At 31.1% G+C, this 22,268-nt stretch overlaps 2 protein-coding genes and 1 long non-coding RNA gene across 3 annotated transcripts; 1 reads left to right on the top strand and 2 right to left on the bottom strand.

Annotated features, from left to right (window-relative positions):
- Nucleotides 1–988: 988 nt before the first annotated feature.
- On the bottom strand, nucleotides 989–3,877 carry LOC147925399 (uncharacterized). The gene is made up of 4 exons (XR_015583908.1): nucleotides 3,818–3,877; nucleotides 3,529–3,585; nucleotides 3,101–3,431; nucleotides 989–1,119 (listed from the first exon to the last, which is right to left on the bottom strand). It is a non-coding gene; the product is annotated as an uncharacterized LOC147925399 (long non-coding RNA).
- Nucleotides 3,878–4,843: 966 nt separating this feature from the next.
- On the top strand, nucleotides 4,844–6,366 carry LOC104758931 (uncharacterized). Its single transcript, XM_019239273.2, has 2 exons — nucleotides 4,844–5,161; nucleotides 5,429–6,366. Exons 1-2 carry the CDS (start codon nucleotides 4,849–4,851, stop codon nucleotides 6,148–6,150), a joined length of 1,035 nt encoding a protein of 344 aa, XP_019094818.2. The 5' UTR covers nucleotides 4,844–4,848; the 3' UTR covers nucleotides 6,151–6,366.
- A 2,501-nt stretch (nucleotides 6,367–8,867) lies between these two features.
- Nucleotides 8,868–9,500, bottom strand: LOC104760057 (S-protein homolog 23-like). Its single transcript, XM_010482907.2, has 2 exons — nucleotides 9,239–9,500; nucleotides 8,868–9,147 (listed from the first exon to the last, which is right to left on the bottom strand). The coding sequence occupies exons 1-2, from the start codon at nucleotides 9,485–9,487 to the stop codon at nucleotides 8,944–8,946; spliced, it is 453 nt and encodes a 150-aa protein (XP_010481209.1). The 5' UTR covers nucleotides 9,488–9,500; the 3' UTR covers nucleotides 8,868–8,943.
- Nucleotides 9,501–22,268: the final 12,768 nt, after the last annotated feature.

Raw genomic sequence — 22,268 nt, 5'->3', positions numbered from 1 at the left:
TTCTATAAAAAGTAGATCACATTTGGGATATACATACAATTATTCATTTCGTAAGAGAGAAGTAAAAACAATGAAGGGAGTAAGTCAAACGATTGCCTAACCATCAACTTTAATATATACAGTATAGTCAACAAGAATGGCACATGCCATTTGTGAAAAAAAAAAAACATTGACTCCAAGTTAGTGGAACTATAACATATATACACTTGCCCTACTTAAATTTAGATTCTGAATCCGATATACTAAAATAAATTTATGTTATCAATTTTGCAACAAAATAATCGACGTTGTAAACAATACGTTAGAATGTTTGACTATATCTCTTATAAAACTTTATGAGTTTGAATTTTTTTTAATTTAAACTTTGGCTTTATATACGATTAAGCTATATCAATTCTTAAGATTATTATACATATGGAATAGCAAATAAAGTAGTGCTTAAATTAGATTTGGTGTAGTTCCACTTCAATAGTAAACTAATATCTTTGACCCTAGATCCGTGATTACTCATACACGAACATGTGAATAGTTGCGAAGTACCTTACCCAATGACGCCGTGTCTTTAGCACGTATTAACAGATGAAATAAGATAAGTGCTCCCATAAAATGAAACGTAATAATATTGTTTTTTGTTAAGGGATTCAAGATTGTCAATTCTAAAAGATTTATCTATCGCTGTTCACAAAGTGATCGATATGAAATGATAACATTAATAGATCAACGTATTAAAATTGTAAAATGTCACTACAACAAATATGCACATTGTTAACCAGAGAAAAACGTTATCATAGGTCTTTGATAGCGTTTTCATGAGCGCTGTTTTAGGGCACTGTTATTATATGTACCCCATATACAATAGCACTTATTACGTATGCTATGTTATAAAAATATAACATAGCTTTAAGAAATTGCTATATTATCAAGATCATAATTTTGAAAAAATTTATACAACATTTGTTTTTTCGTGCTATGTTATAGTTTTATAGCATAGCTCTAATAAACTGCTGTATTATCAAGATTATAATTTTGCAAAAATTTATACAATATTTAATTTTTCGTGCTATGTTATACATATCTAATATAGCTGTTGCGAAATGCTGTTTTATCTTGTTTACTGTGCTATGGTATATTCTTTTATCATAACGTTTACCTGTACTTTTATAGCATTTTCTGATATGTGATTATAGCACACATAACCTGTTTTATAAAATCTCATAAAATCTGATTAATAAACGTCTCAGATCCAAAATACATAACAAAAGTCTCAAGAACATCAGTTTACCATCAAAGTCTCAAGAACATCCAAAATAAACAAGCAATCTCAAGTACTTAACATTACACAATAAAACCATCAGTTTAAGACATAATGACCTTGTTCTCTGGCCAAGCAATGCAGGAGCTAAGTGCATCTTCAATAATCTCTATTTCATCGGATGGCCTCCAAACTTTTACATTTTTCACCTTCACAACATCTATCCACACTTTAACTGCATTAGAACCCAAGCGAGTAAAGTGAACCTTATGTTCTGGATCATTTGTTCCCCATCGTCCTTCAGCCACAACCCTATTCTTTTCAGTTAAATCCATCAACTTGCACTTCTTATTCTCCTTGGAAATAACTTTATTAATGCGCTGCCATGTTTACAATATAAACCATCAGTCATCATATAATTAACAAAAACAACTTCATAACATATGAAAACACTTACTGGAGACTTCCTGAGAGGAGACTGTGATGGTAAAGTATTCTTTATTGGTGATAAGGCAGAGTAAATAAAATGGATCTTTTCTTCCACCTTGATAACTCATCTTCATCTACTTCTACTTCCTCATCTTCATCGGATTCACTTTCATCATCATCACTGTCAAACACTGGTTCTTTATAGACAGTTCTCTTTCTCTTCATCCCAGCCTTTTTCACATTTCCGAAATCATTTTGGAAGTTTTTCAGATTCTGATGAACTTCATGACCAGTTAAAATTCTTGACTTTCTCCTATGCTCAACTTTTCCATCAAACCAAGTCTTCTTTTCCCTATATCTGTGTGTTGGAGCCAAACCTTTTCTATGACACATGTAGACATGTTTCCTGCTAAACTTCAACCACATACTATCAGTATTTTTCCCACACATAGGACATCCCATTTTACCTTTTACTTTACAACCAGCAAGATTTCCATACGCAGGAAAATCACTAATGGTCCAGAGAAGCATTGCCTTTAGAGTAAATGTACTTTTACTAAAAGCATCATACGTTAGCTCTCCATTCTTCCACAGATGATTCAAATCCTCAATAAGAGGTTCTAGGTAGACATCAATATTATTACCTGGTTGTTGTGGACCAGGAATCAATAATGTCAACATTATATTCTCCTTCTTCATACAAAGGTGAGGAGGCAAATTGTAGTTTACCAATAGCACAGGCCAGCTACTATAATTACTATTCTTCATGTTGAATGGATTAAATCCATCTGTGGACAGCCCAAGCCGTATGTTCCTTTCTTCAGCTGCAAATGAAGGATACTTCTCATTCATCTGAGCCCATGTAACAGAATCTACTGGATGTCGAAGTTTTCCATCAGTGCTCTTGTTAGTGTAATGCCACCGTAAGTCCTTAGCCATGTCCTCTGATCTGAACATTCTCTTCAGCCTTGGTATAATTGGAAAATATCTTAATACTTTCTGTGGGACACCTTTCTTTACCTCATTAGTCCGCTTATTAGTCTTCCACCGTGAAGCATTACATTTGGGACATTTATCAAGCTTCTTTAACTTCTTTCTGAAGAGGCAGCAATCATTAACACATGCGTCGATCTTTTCATATCCCATATGAAAGCTCTTTAAAAATTTCTTGACATCATACAATGATGTGTGAAAGACATTACCATCTGGCAACATGCTTGGCAATGTCTGAAGCAGTTCATTGAAGCTCTTATCCGACCAGCCATTATGTGTCTTAATCCTAAACAAAGTCACAATAGCCGATAACTTGCTGTGGTTTGAACAGCTAGGGTATAGTGGGGTTTCAGCATCCCGGATCTTTGCAAGGAACTCATCCTCTTGTTGGTCCTCACCCTCTGCAATCTCACTTAAGTCGCCCACAGGTTGGTCAGCTAAGTCACCTCTAAAAGCCAACTCTTGATCAAAAAATTCAGCAGCTTTATATAACTCAAAAACTTCCTCATTCCACTGAGTTGGTTTACTTTGAAATTCATCTACTGACTTCACATCTCCATGATGATACCAATCACTATGCACCTTGTATGCCTCATCCATCCCTCTTATTACAAGATGCTCAACCACAACACTGTTTAACTGTCGTACTACATTACGACAGTCTTTACAAGGACATATTATCATTTCTATGTCACCTAAAGCCGCAGACACATCCCTTACAAATTTCCAAGCTCCACTTTTATAACCAGGATCAGCTCTTCAATGGATAATTAAAGAAAAAAATCATAACTAAAAGAACATCTTAAAGTATCCAAACCCAAAATAAAACCTAATTATGAAATATAATTCCTTACCTGCATAGATGCACCCATGCCTTGTCCAACATTATATGTTATAATATAAATTTTAACCTTTATAGATAAAATAGAGATACATATTATACAAAGCTCACATTAAGCAACAATTCAGACAATACTGCACTACTTCAGACACATACAGATGCTCTTAAACCAATATCTAACTGTGTAAAATCTCACTAATCTAATCACTATTTATACGAATCAGACTCAAAGGACAAAACATAGCAATCACCAATATTCGTGTGTAATAATAATGTTTAACTATTGGTTGAGTGATACTAACCTGTTGTGTGAGTACAGAGAAATGAGAAGCTTCAGTTCCCCAACATTTCAATCACCAACACTTGGGAAAAAAAAAAAATCGTTCAGTTTATGAAGGCGCAAATACTCAAATCCAAAAGCTATTTTTGAGTCAAATCTGTAAATAATCGAACCCTAACAAAACAGATGGATTCGAAACTCCACATTCTCAAAATCTGTAAATAATCGAACCCTAAAAAACAGATAACGAAATAAATCTAGATAAATCGAACCCTAACAAAACAGATAACTAAATCTGACCCTTATCGAAATCAAAAGCTGTTTGAAATCACAAATAATCGAAACAAATAACGAAATTAGGAGGAAGAAGAAAGACATGCCTCAAAAATGGATTCGAGCTATCAATTGCGATGGATATGGAGATTTAGGGCGAAATTGGGGCTTTTCACAAACGGCGAAATTGGGGCTTTTCACAAACGGCGATAAAACTGAAGAATTGATAAGAAATTTAGAAGAATTTGAGCACACACAGAGAATTTAGAAGAAGAAATCTTCTTAGGTTGAGCTTAGGTTGTAACGAGAGAGAGAGAGAGAGTGTGTCGAGTTTTTGGGTTTTTTTTTTATTTGGCGATTAAGTGAATAATTTCACTAAGTATTGGCGGACAAAAGTCACTTTTGTTTCCCGCTACATAATTTTCCTATCATAGCGTTAATAAGATGCTATTAAAAAGTAAGCGAAAAAAAATCTCATCTTTCATAGCAGTGACGGAAAATGAGCTATATCCGTCTGCTATCAATGTACATATTTGTTGTAGTGTGTATAAGTTTAGATGGATCTACTAGTATATTAAATAAATAAAATAACCACTCGACGTAGTATTGTCACCACCATCGAAACAATACACACATCTTAGAGGATTGACTTTACGATAAATATATTCAAATAATTTGGTTTAGAAAGAAAGTAACGTGTGTGTTTGTGTCGGTGTGTATACATAAAACTTTCAAATGAATTAAATTGTTCCTAACTAAGAAAATTCCAACTTGACAAGCATGCATGCTTTCTATAAAAGGAGATCACATTTGGGAGACAATAAATTAATTTCCCAAGAGAGAAGTAAAACAATGAAGGGAGATCTAAAAACCGGGTTTTACGTTGGATTGGCGGTGACGCTCTATGCATTTACGTTCATCGTACAACTCGAAGCAGGGGTGGAAACAAAGACATGTTTCCAAAGGAAGAGCCCATGTTTCCTTAAGAAGCAAACTTGTCCAAAGCAATGCCCTTCGTTTTCCCCTCCAGCAGGAAGCTCCAAGGCCTGCGTCATCGATTGCTTTAACCCTATATGCAAACCTACTTGCCGAAGTAAGTAACAATACTCATAACATTTAGTAATAAGTCCCATTTTAAGACATTTTTTTCTCACAAAATGTCATTTTATATTTCTAATAGAGATTATTTAAATTAATCTAAACTTTTTAGCTTATTAATTAGAAAGAGAAACTTACATATAAAATATATAATATATTTACGTAGTATTTTAACATGTGAAAAAATACTAAAACATTACTGATAATAAAATTTTCTTTAACTTAAACGATGAAAGTAATATCATTTAATTTACCATAACAGATCGGAAACCTAATTGCAATGGAAAAGGATCAGCATGCTTAGACCCACGTTTCATCGGCGGAGATGGTGTTGTCTTCTACTTTCACGGCCAACGCGATGAGCATTTCGCACTTGTCTCCGACGTTGACTTCCAAGTCAATGCACGTTTCATTGGTCTGCGACCTTCTGGACGTAGCAGAGACTTCACATGGATCCAATCCTTAGGTCTGATATTCGGCTCCAACAGCAAAACCTTCTCACTCGAGGCCACAAAGGCTAGAAAATGGGACGACCAAGTCGACCATCTTCGTTTTTCATTCGAGGGAAAAGAGATCTCTTTACCAAAAGGAGATGCATCTGTGTGGATGCCTTCGGGAGACTATATAAAGATCGAGAGAACCTTAGACATAAACTCCGTGTTGGTCACATTAGAAGACATTGTAGAGATTTGGGTCAACGTGGTTCCGGTAACAAAGGAAGACAACATAATCCATAAATACGGGAGACCGGAGAATGACTGTTTTGCTCATCTTGAGGTTCAGTTCCGGTTCTTGAAGTTGTCCAAGAACGTGGAGGGTGTTTTAGGAAGAACATACAGAGAGGATTTTACGAATCCGGCGAAACCAGGAGTGGCTATGCCCGTGGTTGGTGGAGAAGATAAATACATAATGACATCACTTCTTGGAACAAGTTGTAATGCTTGTGTTTACTCTGGTGGCTCAGGAAGTTTGGACAAGATCTAGTTACTGTTGCTGAATCGAAACACTGTTGATTGTACAGTGGTGTTGGAATCTTCTGAAGGAAATACTTACAATTTTTTAAAAAGAAAATTTTTATTATTTCGACAAAAGGAATAAGTTAAGTAACAAAATTACTGATTTTGGACATTTCTAACTTGTAGTTCTCTTTTAATTATAAGAAGATGCATGGGGTGAATACGACATAATTATTTTTGATTACTTCGAAGTTCGAACACAAGGCAGACTACTTTTGTTGCACATTAACCGGTTAGTCTACTTTTGTTGCACATTAACCGGTTAGTCTACTTTTTTTGCACATTAACACCGGTTAGTCGAAGGCTGGATTTTTCCGAGAAGCGTGTTACGGATCTATTAATCTATATATACATTTTTAAGTATATTTTAGGTTCTATTGTTTTATTGTACTTATTTAAAAACTTGATCTATTAATCTATATATACATTTTAAAGTATATTTTAGGTTCTATTGTTTTATTGTACTTATTTAAAAACTTTTTAACAAAGTTAATCCTTGAATATTTTTTCAAAAATAGCAATATGTTAGATTTTGTTTCCCAAATATTTTATTAACTAAAAAATACAGCAAGATCAATATAAAAACAGAAAATATGATATATTTAACCACACCTTCTCTTGTGTATTTGTGACATCCCGATTTCAGAGACTTGCAGAGAGGTTTGAAAGATTTGATTTGGTCACCTATGTCACAAAAGTGCACTTATATTTTCAGTCAAAGGACATGAGAGAACTCCACAGTTAAGTGTGCTTATGTTGGAGTAATCTGAGGATGGGTGACCTTCCGAGAAGTGACTGCGAAACTTTGCGAGTGAGGACAAAACACAGAGAAAGATCATGTGGTGATTTGTAGGGACGGTAACAAGTCTTTAAAGCCTCCCAGACGTAGCAAACCGGCCATCGAATATGGATGGGCTCACAGGCCTAGTGAGAGGTCGTGAGGCCCATTAAGGAAAAGTGGTCCCATGGACTGGGATTGGGCATAGGGTCCACTAAGAGGTGGTGGTCGGGGCATTACGTACAAGTGGTATCAGAGCTGAACCTAGACGAGTGTGGAGTCATGTGGGCTCACACCGTAGGGGGTGACGGTCTTGGTGCGCAACGAGGACATTGCGATATGTTAGTGGGGGTGAATTGTGACATCTCGATTTCAGAGACTTGCAGAGAGGTTTAAAAGATTTGATTTGGCCACCTATATCACCAAAGTGCAAATATCTTTTCGGTCAAAGGGCCTGAGAAAGTTAAGCGTGCTTATGCTGGAGTAGTCTTAGAATGGGTGACCTTCTGGGAAGTGACTATCGGTACTGTGCGAGTGAGGACAAAACACAGGAAAAGATCATGTCATGATTTGTAGGAACTTTAACAAGTCTTTAAAGCCTCCCGGACGTAGCAAACTGACCGTCGGATATGGATGGGCTCACAGGCCTAGTGAGAGGACGTGAGGCCCATTAAGAAAAAGTGGTCCCATGGACTGAGATTGGGCATGAGATCGCAAGGAGGTGGTGGTCCGTGCGTTGCAATATTAAAAATATTCTGTCTCTAAATCTATTGCAAAGAAAGAAAACAACAATTTGATTACTATTTTGTTTTCCAAAACCTGTGAGCTTTGATTCTTAACGTAAGAAAAACTTCGATTCACATTTATTTAAATATTATAATTAATATATATATATATATATATATAAACTTGATAAAATATTAAAATATGTAATTTTTTTTTTAAACTATATAATATGGTTATATAGTAGATGAGTTATAAAGAGGATATGTTAGAATTCATAAATATTATTAAATTTATGTTAACACGGATTAAATCCTTATTTTATTATTTGTCAACACTATTAATATTATAATATTTGACATATAAAAATTAAGTTGATTTAACTAAAATTGTATAAAATAGTTAAATTATTAAAAAAAATGTGACGTAAGCATAGCATATAAATGACTTGTTATGTATTTAGATCCCTTATTTTTCGTTATAAGAGTTAAAAATCAAAAGAGAATCTAAAATACTAAACAAAACAAACTAAATATAACAAACAGATAGTCATAAAGTATATTACGGGTTAAAAGTTAATATAAACATTTAGCCGCACAAACGGGAGATTTAGTAATTTCTTATTTGCAAAACATCGAATATTTAACAAACAAATACAATATAAAATATAAATAATAAAAATTATATGCACACTGTGTACAGCGGATTAAAATCTAGTATCTTGTTAAATTAAATATATATGTTACCTAGCTATTTTTTTATATATTTTAGTTATATAGTTAGGACGGTAAACACGTCTTTAAAGTCTTCTGGACGTAACAAACCAACTGTCAGATATTTATGGGTTTATAGACCTAATAAGATGACATGAGACCCATTAAAAAAGTGGGTTCATAGACTGGAAGTGGACAAGGGGTCCGCTGACAAGAAAACAAAATAATGTAAATTTTAATATCCATTACTTTTTTCTATATTTTTATTTTATTTTAAACATGAATACTGGTCAAATTGAAAGTTTTATTCTCTATCAAACAATAACACATATATCAATCATCATACTTATTGATAGTGGTGCATTTTGTTTACAAACCAAGTAAAATATAAATACAATAATTAAAGTTCTCTAAAAGGAGACAGTTTTTGTTTAAAACCTAGTAAAATATGGTAAATAATTAGTGGTGCACTTTGTTTAAACTCTCAATACATTTTATTATATGAGATATTGGTAAAATAATAACATTTCTTCAGAAATATATTTAATTAGAATAAAATATTTGTCGAAATATTTGTATCCCATTTAAGCATAAGTTTAAAGGTTCCAACTGCATTATTTCGTACATATACTCCATCTTCTTGTGCTTGCCACAAACATACATTAGGCTTTCTACCTCCACACACATTATGTATAAAGCTTTCTTTCCCGATAAATGCGTTAAAATGTGCATGTTGCACATAATCAGGCCCCTGATAAAATACGATAACAGAAATGATATTTATTTTACATAAGAAAATATTGTAGCAAAATTAGACACACGAAGAATGTGAAAGAAATTACCTTCCATATGTTGCACCATATCAAAGTTCTTGGGTAAATTCTGAAGTAAATCGTCCATTGACCATTGAAGGGAAGAAAAACAACGTCGGTCGCTTCACCTTTGCCCTGTCTACAATTGATCATAAGTTTTTTGCCACCTGAAAGACGATTCCAAATTGAAATATTAAATCTCCTAAATACAAGAAGAGAGTCTATTTTCTGGACAGAAAAGAAAAATAAGAAGAAAAAACATATTAGAGTTTTCCCCATCTTTATTATTTTATTTTATTCTTCTTACATGAAATATATATATATATACACTTTTCACATACACATGTATGTACAATATAGCAATAAATAAATGTTATATTAGTTAATATATTTAATTTTGTTCATTGACTGTTCTTTCATATTCTTTCAGTTTCATAATTAGTTTTATTACTTAAATTTGTCTTATATAAAGGGGTGTATTCAACTTAACATTTTAAGTGATTTGTGTAAAATCTACAAATCATATGTTATTCAATCATGAATTTTAAAAAGTCTATTAAAATCCATTGTTATTAAACTGATGATTTAAATATCTACTTTAAAATCTATTGTTATTCAAGATAATTTGTAGATTTGGATTTTTACTTTTAGAGATTCTGTAGGATTTGACCGGATTTGTTTAGTTCAAAATACAGAAATTTAAATCTCATGGTTTTAGGTGGAATTTGAAATAATTTTACAGAAAATCATATCAACTTCCCTAAATTCTATCAAAATTCCAAATTATCTAAATCTCATCAAATTCTCTAAAATCATAATTTCAATACACCCTCCTAAGTTCTATTTTATATATTTAATACATCCTTTATCATATAAAGCACAAGTCACATATCCAATGAGATTAAACCACATCACAATTGTTTTTTAAATCAATGTTTTTTAACAAATGGAACAAAATGAATTTCCAAAATTGAAGTGTATGTTGATATTCAACGGACATGGGCTACAAAGGCCAAAGGTATATATCACTCGGATCTCTCTTCTTCTATTTTCCTTCTCTCGGTGTTTTGATTCTAAGTATTGCTGCCTAGATCGAGATTGATTGTTCTTTGTCTTTGTCTTTCTATTTACAATTTTTGTTTTCAGATTTCACAAGTTTGGCTCTCTGTTTGTTCATCCTGGTTTTATATATACTCACCAAATTCTGAGTTTCACAATAGTTTTTGTGTTCAAAATTATGAATTGACATGTAGGTTCATATTAAAAAGTTATGATTTGTACGTTTATATTATAAAATAAAGTTTCGATCTTACACAGATTTCCTTCTAAATAAGTCCTTACAATTCTCTTTTTTTTTTTCCATCGGTATGTCTCTCTGTTTTCTTTGTATTTTATTTCATCCAAAACATTTCGTCAACTTCTCTTTCTCCTACAAGAAAAGCATCTAACGTGAGACAGAAATTCTTCGCTACAGTTAATATCAGATTGTGTAAAAATGATTTTAAAGTGCACTGACCATTTCTCACTTTGAAAATGGTTTAGGAGATTCGTCGAATGAAGAAAAGAGAATAGACAAAAAAAGAAGAAAATCAAGGCTAAGAAGTAAGTTTCAATTTTTAGTTTCTCTCTCTCTTTGTTTTGTTTAGGAAGATTTAGTCAGATGCAATACATTTTAGATAAAATAATCAAAACTATACAAAACTTATTCTTTTTTATTACTATCATATTTTGGGTCTATTTTCTATATTCAGCTCCTATTGCATGTTATATGAGAAAAACGTAATTACAAAGAATGTCATTGTCACGTCAGCAAAATCGCCTCGCCACATCAGAAAAATCACGTCGACTTTGTAAACAATACGTTAGAATGTTTGACTATATCTCTTTTAAAACTTTGTGTGTTTGATTTTTTTTTTAATTGAAACTTTGGCTTATACGGTTAAGCTATATCAAATCTTAAGATTATTATTCATATGGAATCTTATTATACTAAAGCTTGGTTCTCAAAGTTAGTAATTCATCAGATTGTGGCACGTGTTAGTGTTAATGATCAGAGATCAAAGTTAAAAACTCACCAGATCATGACAAGTGTCAGTTTTAACGATTAAGTATCCAAATTAGTAACTCATCAGTTTAACGATCTGAAATCACATATCAAAGTTAGTAACTCATCAGATCATGACACATGTCAATTTTAACGATCAAAAATCACCATTTTTTTAACTCAAATTAAAATCACAGTTTTCAAGCTTGGTAAAACGATGCATAAGATAATTATCACTTACCATATCGTGACACGTGTCAGTTTTAAAGATTAAATATTCAAGTTAGTAACTCAATAGATCGTGACACGTGTGAAATTTAACGATCGGAAATCACATATCAAAGTTAGTAACTCACTAGATTGTGACATATGTCAATTTTAACGATCATAAATCACAATTTGTTTTACTCAAATTGAAATCACAGTTGTCAAGATTGGTAAAATGATGCATAAGAGAATTGTAATATTAGTATATTAAACAAAATTTGTTAATCCTAAAAGGAAAAAGATTGTAAATACACCACTCTATATAAGCAAATAGATGATGACATATTTTTCACCAAACAAAATAATTTGGACTAGCTTTGTTTTTCTTGGAAAAATTTTATTCTTTGTTTTAAATTAACCTTTTGTTTGAAACATCATCGTTCTTGAACAAGTCCCAAAGGCAATTTGTTGGTTTTCTAATTGAAGCAACTATACAAAAAGATTCATAGATATTACCACATGTTTTCGTCGTCGTTTCTTTACATTTTGTTTCGTTTCTCAATTTCATAATGCATACTACGCAATCTTTGACTTTGTAGTGTTAACAAAGCTTCTCATGCTTAATAACTAAAGTTTTTGGGATTAATAATTTTCTCACGGTGTTAATCTTATTTCTATTAATTTGCAGGACATGTAGCATAAACAAAAAAAGATGAATACACAAATGCAAGATAACAACTGAGATTATATAACACTAGATCAACTAAACAGAAAGCGTTCTTATCGTCGTACGATAGTACGTCTTACAAAAAAATGGGAAGCAAGAAATTTTTAAAATAATGAGCTCATTGGATAAATTTTCTCATACAATAGAAAAGGGATTAAGGAAAATATACAGAAAATTATTAATTCTAAAAAATGTAAATACTCACTTCTATATAAATATAGATCATCTCCTATTAGTCATCTAACAAAATAATTTATTCAAAAATATTGCTTTCAAATTTGTTCTAATGGTCAAACTTTTTTAATGGGAAGACAAATTTTCCTTATTTTTTTTAAACCAAAATATACTCCTACTTTCTGCTTTTTTAGTTTGGAATAGGTAAAATTAATATGTTGACAAAAAAATGGAAGATTAATATATGCATCTTCTTTTTCTAATATTGTATGTTAAAATTTATTGTAGTAGTTTTAGATTGTTTTATTTAATTTATATTTTCATCTTTGAATTATTTGAGATTCATATATTGTCGTGCTTATAATTTTCTATTATTTTATTAATTATGTCAAAATTAATTTTCTTTTAATTCCTCAACCTTGATTGGTTGGTCGTATACCTTTTTCTTTTGTGCAAACATAATTGTTACCATTCGTTCAATCTCAAAAGGAGATAAAGAGGAGAATGTTATTGGAAAAAATAGAGTAACCAAACACAAACCTACAACAAACATAGATAGATTGGAAAAAGATAAATCATTGTTAATAGATTCATAAGAGCTTGGAGACAGAGGCTACATCATGGTGTGTCAAAGAAACTTCCATGAAATACATTGGAAAATTTAACAAATAAAAAAATTTTGTAACGTTGGAAAAGTGTCTTTAGTTTCATTGGTTGCTAGAGCAACCCACTTTGAGATAGCTAAAAGACTCGAACATGTTCTCTCCATACTAGAGGAGGGCAGAGCCGCAGTTTTTTCTATGGTGGAGGAGGTTGGGCGCAAGGTTATCTTTTCAATGAAGGAAGGTGTGGGAGGTTGGACGCAAGGTTTTCTCCCCCAAGGGAGGAAGGCAAAGAGAAGGTTCTCTCCATGTTGGAGGAGGTTAGGTTTTCTGCATAAGGGAGGAGGGCAGAACCGGGGTTCTCTCCATGATTAGTCATACACTATTGTGATGTAATCTATTATATTAAAGCAGAAGTCAAAACGTCCCACATTCAACCTCAGCAAAATTTTACCGTTTTGCCATTAATGAAAAGTGCCCCTCACGTTGAAATACTTTGCCCCTGGACGTAAATTGTCCTATTTTCGCATTAAAAATAAATCAAAAAAATCGACAGAAAAAATCTATTTACACAAAAAGTTATTTGCAAAACTAGAATTTGTGAGATCAATCTCTCAAATTTCTATATGATTCTCTTATACGTTTAATTGGAGTTTAGATGACAAAAATATGGCATGACCTAATCAAATTTTAACAAATTAATGGGCTTAGATAGTCTAAAGATCGACGTTAAAATAATAAATGGGTTTCTGTATGGAAAAAGGCCTGATGAAAATACACCTCTTTACTGAAAACCCTAATAATACAGAAACCCTAAAAAGTTAGGTCTTCTACATCTATAAATACAATGATATCATTTGCTTAGACCATAACCCAAAAAAAACAAAAAACAAAATCTCTCTTTTCTTGAATTTTTGTGATTCTTTGTCGTGTTCTCAAATTTATATTTATATTTTGATCTTGCTTTTTTTAATGTTTCATTGACTAATCCTTTTTAAATTTCCTGTTTGTATAGTGGTATCTTGGAGAGCAAGATCCACAAATCATGAAGCTTTCCTAGTTGTTAGTTTGTTCTTTAATAAAGGTAAAATATATTGTCCTTTTTTAGATTTAGTTTTGATATATAATTCTTTAATGCTCTCAATCTTATAATTGTATTCGACTGATCCTTTTTATTCTTCCTGTACGTATACTGGTTTCTTGGAGAGCAAGATCTACTAATCATGAAGCTTTGGTAGTTGTTGGTTAGTCCTTTAATAACTGTACATTATTTTGTGATTTTAGGTTGAGTTTGATATATAATTCTTTAATGTTCTCAAATTTATAATTGTATTCGACTGATCCTTTTTATTTTTCCTGATCGTATAGTGGTTTATTGGAGAACAAGATCCACAAATCATAAAACTTTGATAGTTGTTGGTTCGTCTTTTTATAAAGGTATAATATATTTTAATTTTCTAGGTTGAATTTTGATATATATATATAATTATTTAATGATCTCAGATCTATTTATAATTGTATCCTGATCATATAATACCACAGTTCGTACTGATCCTATTTGTTTACTGATCATGCAGAGATTTATATGGAAGCAAGATTCATAAATCATAAAACTTTGTTTGTTCTTGGTTGGCCTTTTAAAATATGTATAATATCGTGCTTTATGATTCTAAATAATTCTGTTTACCAATTTGTAACGTGGTTTCATATCTAATCATATAATATTAATAACCATTTGACCTAGGTTTCATGGATCAGATGGATCAATCTACAAGTTTGTTTCTACTCAATATCAGGTATTTTTACAAGAACCAGATTTTTATGTCGATCGTCTTCTTTCAAGACTTAATTAATTAAAAAAAAAATCTTTATTCTTGGAATACTATATTGCAGGAAAACTAGAATTCTTAATAAGGATGATCTAGAGAATGATGATACGATTTCTTCGACGATTACAAGAAATATGTTCTCGGATTGGATTACTAATAATACACAAGCTGATCATACCTATGCTGAAATTCCAAAATCATCCGTTTGGTGTGATAAAAAGATGATATGGAAGAGAAAATCAAGGAGAAGATAATTTTTATCACCCTATAATATTCCAATAATATTTGTTTCTTTAATTTAATTTGCATTCTACAGGATGTAACAATAATCTAATTATAAATAAATTATTTTTCGATCTTTTAGACTATACAACTTCTATGAGAATATAGAGTTTGGATTTGTGAAATATCTCATAAAACTACCTATTAATAAAGTTATGCCTTTAGAACAAATAGTAGATATCGTAGATTTATAAAATTTCTTAAATTTAAAACGTAAAATGTAACAATATTTTGATGTATATTCTTTATTTGTAAAAGCCATATACGCAAAATGAATAGTTACCGATTTATAAAATTTACAAATTTGAGAATATTGAAAATGGAAAAAATCATTGTTTGGGACATAAAACTAACATAAATAACTGATATATAAATGTTTGAATGGATAATTAACTGTATTAACATATTTATTGTAGATTTAAAGTGATAAAGATGGAAATAAAAATATTGGGGTCATCTTTAAAAGTATAACATAGATGATATTTAGTAGATTTTGTATGATCGGAAAATAATAGTATAAATAAGTATTGTTTAAATAAGTAAATGAACATATAGAAGAAATATTTACAGAAAATATCTAGACATAACTACTATTATAAATATGAAAATTCATTTAATAATTTAAATTTATGTATTTAAAAAATTAATCCATCTCTAAGTTTGTATATATAGACGCAGGTCAGAGCTTATAATCGATATCCAAAACTCAGATATATTCCAAGGTTCTTAGAATTTCCCCTTATTTCGTATGTTTTATATTTGATTTTAATTACTGAAATCGCATAATGCAGGTTATATTGTGGTCATGAATAATACGGTTGATCGTGTTTCACGTTTGAATCCTTCAAAATATGAATGGAAGATCCATGTTAGAATCTTGACTTTATGGGAAGAAAAAACCGTCCGACTTGGTTCAACCCTAGAGATGGTTTTGACTGATAATCAGGTTTGTTGAATGTTTAAATTCGTAAATAATTACATGAATTTATGAACATGATACTATCGTATGAGACCACGGTTGAAATTAATAAGCTAATAATATGATAATTTTTTTAATTTAATAGGGTAATAAGATCCAATGTAGCTTTCGTGGTGATGTATATGACAAATTTGTGTCCAAATTTAATGCTGGTGATTGGGTTGGGATTGAAAATTTTAAAGTTGTAGACCAATATGGGTCATGCAGAGCTACAACCCATCGATACAAGATTATTATTTTGTTTTAGACCAAGATTATTAAGGGTTCGATTGTTGGAGGTGAAGAACACTTTGATTTCATCGATTATAGTCTAATTAAAAGTGGCTATTATTGTGATGATTACTTGGTCGGTATGTTACATCGTCTCTATATTTAAAAATATATCTGTGGTTGACTTATATTGTATTATACATGATTTTGATATGAAATTACGTCTTACATTTGAAGATGTCATTGGAGAAGTAACCAATTTTGGAATATTAGATACTTGGAATCATAAACAAAACTCGATGGTTTCGAATAACGGCAACAATTATGTGCTTAGATCACAAAGTGATAGTATTCGTCGATTGTTAAAGATGTGTTGCCGAGATCCATTGGACAAGCACATGGACTATTCCAATGATACTGGTTCGGATGATAGTGATTCTGATGGATCTGAATATGAGGACGATGATGGAGGAAATACTGAATCTGATGATGATTGTTTTCAAGAAGAAGAAGATTACGAAGATGAAGGCTTTTATGAAATAATGGATGAAGAGACCGATGATAGTGAAGTCAAATATGAGGAAGACATTGATGATACTGAAGACGACAAATATGAAACTGAATCATGTGAAGATGCTGAAACTGAAGTAGAAGATCGTGAGGAGCAGGTTTATTTACCGAAAGAGAATGAAACACAAGAGTACTTTATGTACCTTAGAATTTGTTTCGACCTTCGTGACTCCGACATTTAAACATTTAAACATATAAATGTTCTTGATTATTGTTTTAGTAATACGCGTTTGACATGTGAGTTAACCGGAATAGCGGCTGGGAAGTTCTATGAGGCTTACAAAGATTCCATAGGTGAAAATCTCATTTGAATTATTCGATGGGGTGTAATTGATATATTCCAAGGTACAGACGATCAATTCATTCGTTAGAATTTTAATATTTTTTGATTTTTTAATAATACTTTACTAATCTTAATTCTATTCCAAATGTATTGTAGGTAGGAGGACTGTATCTAACACTATATGCACGCAAATTAGGCTTAACCCTGACATTCCAGAAGTTGAAACATTTAGACGTTTGTAAGTTACCCTATTTTGTTAGTTTATTACATAATTATTTCAAATATAGTCTCTTAATGTACAATATGTGCTGTAGGAACTCTAGGAAGAGAGCACGTACAAAAAATGATGGGGACCATGAGCATGCGTTTCTGTACGCCTACATCTAGATGTTTTCAGTTACATTTACAATTATTTCAGTTATTTACCTTTACTATTATTGTTATTTTGGACATGCATAATAATTTTACTTATGCATGAAACTATTATATTTTACGCAATAAATTAACACTTAAATTTATAGTCTTAAATTACCAATAGCTTTGAAACTGTTGTTCAACTCAAATGGGCTTTACCTCATGAGACACTAATATGAAAGGCTTCGTGACTCTCCGTACATATATTTAAGCACTATTTGTCTCCACTACATGTTGAGTTTTTTTATCTTTCGTCGCCTCTTCTTAAAAATAGTCGTCCTCTAAGTTTCTTTACCAAGTGATTATCATTTGCATCTTTCAAGTAAGTTCTCTAAGGTTTTTTTGACTGTCGTTAATTCAATTTTTTGCTTACAAGAATTCTGATTTCAAATTTAATAGTTTCGATTTTTGCCATGGATGGTGAATGTTCTAGAAAACGCAAAGAACTCATGTCCGATTATGAATGGGAAGACGAAGCAATTGTCAAAGTTACAAAGGCGTTTCAAAAATCTATAGATGTCTCTCAAAAGGAGACGGCGAAACGTTTCACCGCCATTCTTGATATAGTGAAAGAGCATATGAAGAAGAAAGAAGAATCAACCGAACTCATGTGTCAGCTTGAAACAATTGATGCTCAACTCTCACTAATTGATGATATCTTAGGTGGACACATCAATTTGATTGAGGAGCGTAAGAGGCTTGAAGAAGTTAGAGTAGTTATTGAGAAAGATGTAGAAGATTGTGTTGTGCCTAATATTGATTGGGATAAACTTCGTATCCCATTTAGTGGTTAACAATATTTGTAATTTCAGAATAACATTATCCTCGAATAAAATTACTATAATCATTATATTTACATTCCAAGAAAATTTCAATAATATTCGTAAATTTAATTTGTATACTATCAAAGATATTCACTCTTGATCTCATACGATAATATTAGAATTCTGAAAAAGATTGATTTATACTTTTAATAATATATGTTAATTTTTTAAAAAATTATATTCAAGATAATTTCTATAAAACCATAAAATAAAGATGGATATTAACCAATTTCGTAAGTTATCTCTTGTGATAATGTTAATTTTCAAGAAATAAGGTTAAATGAATATTCTAACCAAGATATTGTATGTCGATTTAGTATATATATACGTATTCAATAAATGCTTCCTATTCTAAAGAAAAAAAAAAGAAGTATAAGAAAATTGAAAATATGAACACTAATTCGTATTCTTGTGTTCATCTTGCTGATTTAGAACATTCTCTAATTCAAAGAAGAATCAAGGTTAAGATTGTTAGAAGATTTGTTTGGAGCGCTGTATTAAACGAGGTGGTTGAGTTTGTATTAGCGGATAATAAGGTAATATATATTCATATACTTGTAATCATAACCATACTTGAATCTTATTTAATTTGATATTCTTTTTATAGGGTTCAAAGATACATGGAACTTTCGACCGGAGTTTGGTCCAACGCTTCGAACCGGTATTTGCTGAAGCAAATTAGATCATTATTTCTAATTTTGATATAACACCAGCTGTTGGGGATTTTAGACTTACAACACAGAAATTTAAAATTCTATCAAACATCATGACTTCGGCACAAATGATATCTTCTTTGAATGAAAAAGATTATTTTTCTTTCGTATCTTTCATAGACGTCGTTTCAGGCTCTGTAAATCCGAATGTGTCTTGGTAAGTAGTAAATCAATTATTTGAGTTGTCATATAAAAAGTAAATATATGAAATATGTGTTACTGATCATAATATATTCGTTCTGCTTTTTAGATTTGATTGGCCTTCTTGTGCATGTTGAAAGCTCCGCATACGTCTCAGACAACGATGTCCAACATCAACTTTTATTTGAGATTGAAAACAAAGAGTGGGTTTTGTATATAATACTAATAGAATTTTTGTTTACTTATTTTATTAGAAAAACTAACTTCTTCTTCATCTTCAAGTGGTATACGTTTGAGATGCCATTTGCAACAATGTTATTTTGAACATTTTTATGATGGTTTCCGGGAAATTGAAGACGACATTATTATATGCATCGTCAGATTTGGTGTCATTGTTAATGTCGAAGGTAAGAGTTTAATCTAAACAATTACGGCAATCTTTGATAAAATATATGCTTATCTTATATTATGTTTTTTAGGTCATACAATGATAACTACCGCATGCAACTGTATACGGATTCTATTCAACTATCCATGTCTTGAAGTTTTCGATATGCGAGATCACTTTCAAAATTTGGAAGATTAGTTGATGCTTTTATATTTATGGTTTTATGGTTTAGTTTAAAATTTTATAATTTCGAATTCACATAACTAATATTTTCTCAAAACTTTCATGAATAATAATAAAAAAAATATCACATTTACTAATATAATAAATTTTATTCTTGATTCGATGAATCTAAATTTTTGTATTTTAAATGTTTTTTTAAAATAGATGTCACTGGTAACGACGATTGGAGTCGAATCTATCAATGTGACCTTTACACACTCTTTAAATTCCAACAGTCGAGATATATAACATAGCACTAAAACGTTACCTTTTCAACTTCTACATCCTTTACTTTTTCTAAACTAATCTCTTCATAATTTCTCTTTGTTTCTATTATAAAAAATGGCGAGATTTGTGTTCCTTAACAAGGTGAATCCCTCAACTATGCAATGAAAGATTTGTGTTAAGGTGTTCCGTTCATGGCGAATGAAAAATAATTTGAATGAAGTTTTGTTAGAACTAATATCGGTTGACGAAGAGGTATTGTTATTGTTGCTTTTTCTTTATTTTTAAGTATATATGGATTGTCATCAAGTATATATGGATTGACTTAATATTCTTCTAAATATTAATTATACATATACTGTGAACTAGGGTTCATTTGGACATGCCACAGTTCCGGCATCACTCTATGGTCTTCCGTATCTTGATATGTCGGAAAATCAAAGTTATGTTGTTGAGAGGTTCAAAGTCAAGGAGGATAAAGAGCAGATCCAGAAAACCAATCTCGGTTATCGTTTTATTTTCACAGACAAGACTAGAATAAGTCTTGCAAGAGATCCTATTATTTGCAAACCTTTTAATAACCTGTGTTTTAAACGTGTTTATGATAATGAGTTTCATGGACGTTGGCCTTATGGTAAGTATTAGTTTTTAATGGATTGTTTAAATAAACTTTAATTTTACTACTTATAATACAAATCAAAATATTTTATGCAGTCAATTTGATTGGATGCATCACTAATATTGGGGAAATCAAGAGTTTCAGACAAGAAGACAGTGCTGATCGTTGGAGTCTGATGGAACAATACATCAGATTCAGAATCATGTCAATTGAGTAAGTTCTAATATTATTGCATGCACTTTTTGGAGAAATCTAATAAATGGAACGAAATATCGTTTGACAGATTTATATGTACTTGACACATTATGTTGGGTAATCTTTTATACTTTCTTAGATTTGATTTAAGTTAACTTTTTTCGAAGAGGATATGTACTTGACTGCTTTGCAACCGGATGTTATGCCAATCATATGTTCAAACGTTACAAGCTTGGAAACGGGAAGAGGATTTGTCTGTTCGAAATGTGAAAAGGAGTCAGATTTGGAGGTAATGAAATGGTTGAATATATCATCCGTTAAAAAAGTTGTAAATTATGATTATGAAATTTTTGACTGATTATATTTTTTAACAAAAAAACGGTTTTGTAAGATGATAATGTTCTCCTAACCAACGGCGATGGGTGTTCGGATATAATAGAGGATCCAAAGGGTGAAGAATATTCAGACTACATGCATAGGTAAGTTAAATTCATACATCTAATCATTAAAAAATAAAAATAAATATAAGTATATGAATATATATTAAATTGTACTTTATTTTTGCTCATAAACAGGAATTAAAGATTTTGATGGTACCGACTGTCAATTCTTCATGGACTTCAAGTAAATAACAAATTTAACCTTCTATATTTAGAAACTAATTGATGAACAGTACTGATCAGTTTTTTTTTTTCCAAAATACATTGATAAACCTGACTCCTATATTCATCTTGCTGTTGAAGATGCATTTGAGAAGCATAGAATTCCCGCTTGAGTACTCTCTGCAATATTTAGTTTTTGTTTTCTGTAATGTTTTAAATTTCCGTAAAAACATGAATTAAATATTTATTCCATAACTATATTGAGTTATATTAGTTATGTTAGCATTATTTAAAAGTGTTTGAACGTTGCTTGAAATTATTTCAAATTAAGAAGATTAAAAGTTGTTTAAAAAACATATTATAGCCCAATGCATGATGTTGATAAAGTACATCATCCTTGCTTGAAATTTCCAAAATAGGTGTTTCTGTTCAAGCATCTGCATTTTTCAACAAACCAATTAAGAGAACCTTGAAAACAAACGATATATTGTTCATTCATATCAATCAGAAACGCGTGCAACTTTCTTTGTGTAATACACGATATTTTGTACTAGCCACATAAAATAAAAATTTTAATTGAATCGAATTATCTTTGTTTTGCTATAAATATAAGAAACCATGAAAATTATAAAACCATTGCAGTTCTTACTCTATTATATCCTTATTACTTATATCCACTTAATAAAAACAAGAAACAATGGTCGTGTTAGTAAAAGATTTGAATCCTACAGTACGTGATCCACAAGTTGCTGTCAAAATTCTTAGCCAATGGTCACCGCATTTTATTGATGGGCAACGTTTTTATGAATG

The sequence above is a fragment of the Camelina sativa genome, chromosome 16 (assembly GCF_030686135.1).
Source record: "Camelina sativa cultivar CO46 ecotype springtype chromosome 16, ASM3068613v1".
NCBI classification, from domain to species: Eukaryota; Viridiplantae; Streptophyta; class Magnoliopsida; order Brassicales; family Brassicaceae; genus Camelina; species Camelina sativa.
The sequence above is the reverse complement of the archived record's forward strand: the minus strand, read 5'-3'. Positions and strand labels throughout refer to the sequence as shown.

Coding starts and splice junctions, on each gene's coding strand:
- LOC104758931 (XM_019239273.2), top strand. CDS start 4,849: ATGCATGCTTTCTATAAAAGGAGATCACATTTGGGAGACAATAAATTA. Junction 5,162..5,428: donor ATGCAAACCTACTTGCCGAA/GTAAGTAACAAT, acceptor TTACCATAACAG/ATCGGAAACCTAATTGCAAT.
- LOC104760057 (XM_010482907.2), bottom strand. CDS start 9,487: ATGGGGAAAACTCTAATATGTTTTTTCTTCTTATTTTTCTTTTCTGTC. Junction 9,148..9,238: donor TATGGTGCAACATATGGAAG/GTAATTTCTTTC, acceptor GTATTTTATCAG/GGGCCTGATTATGTGCAACA.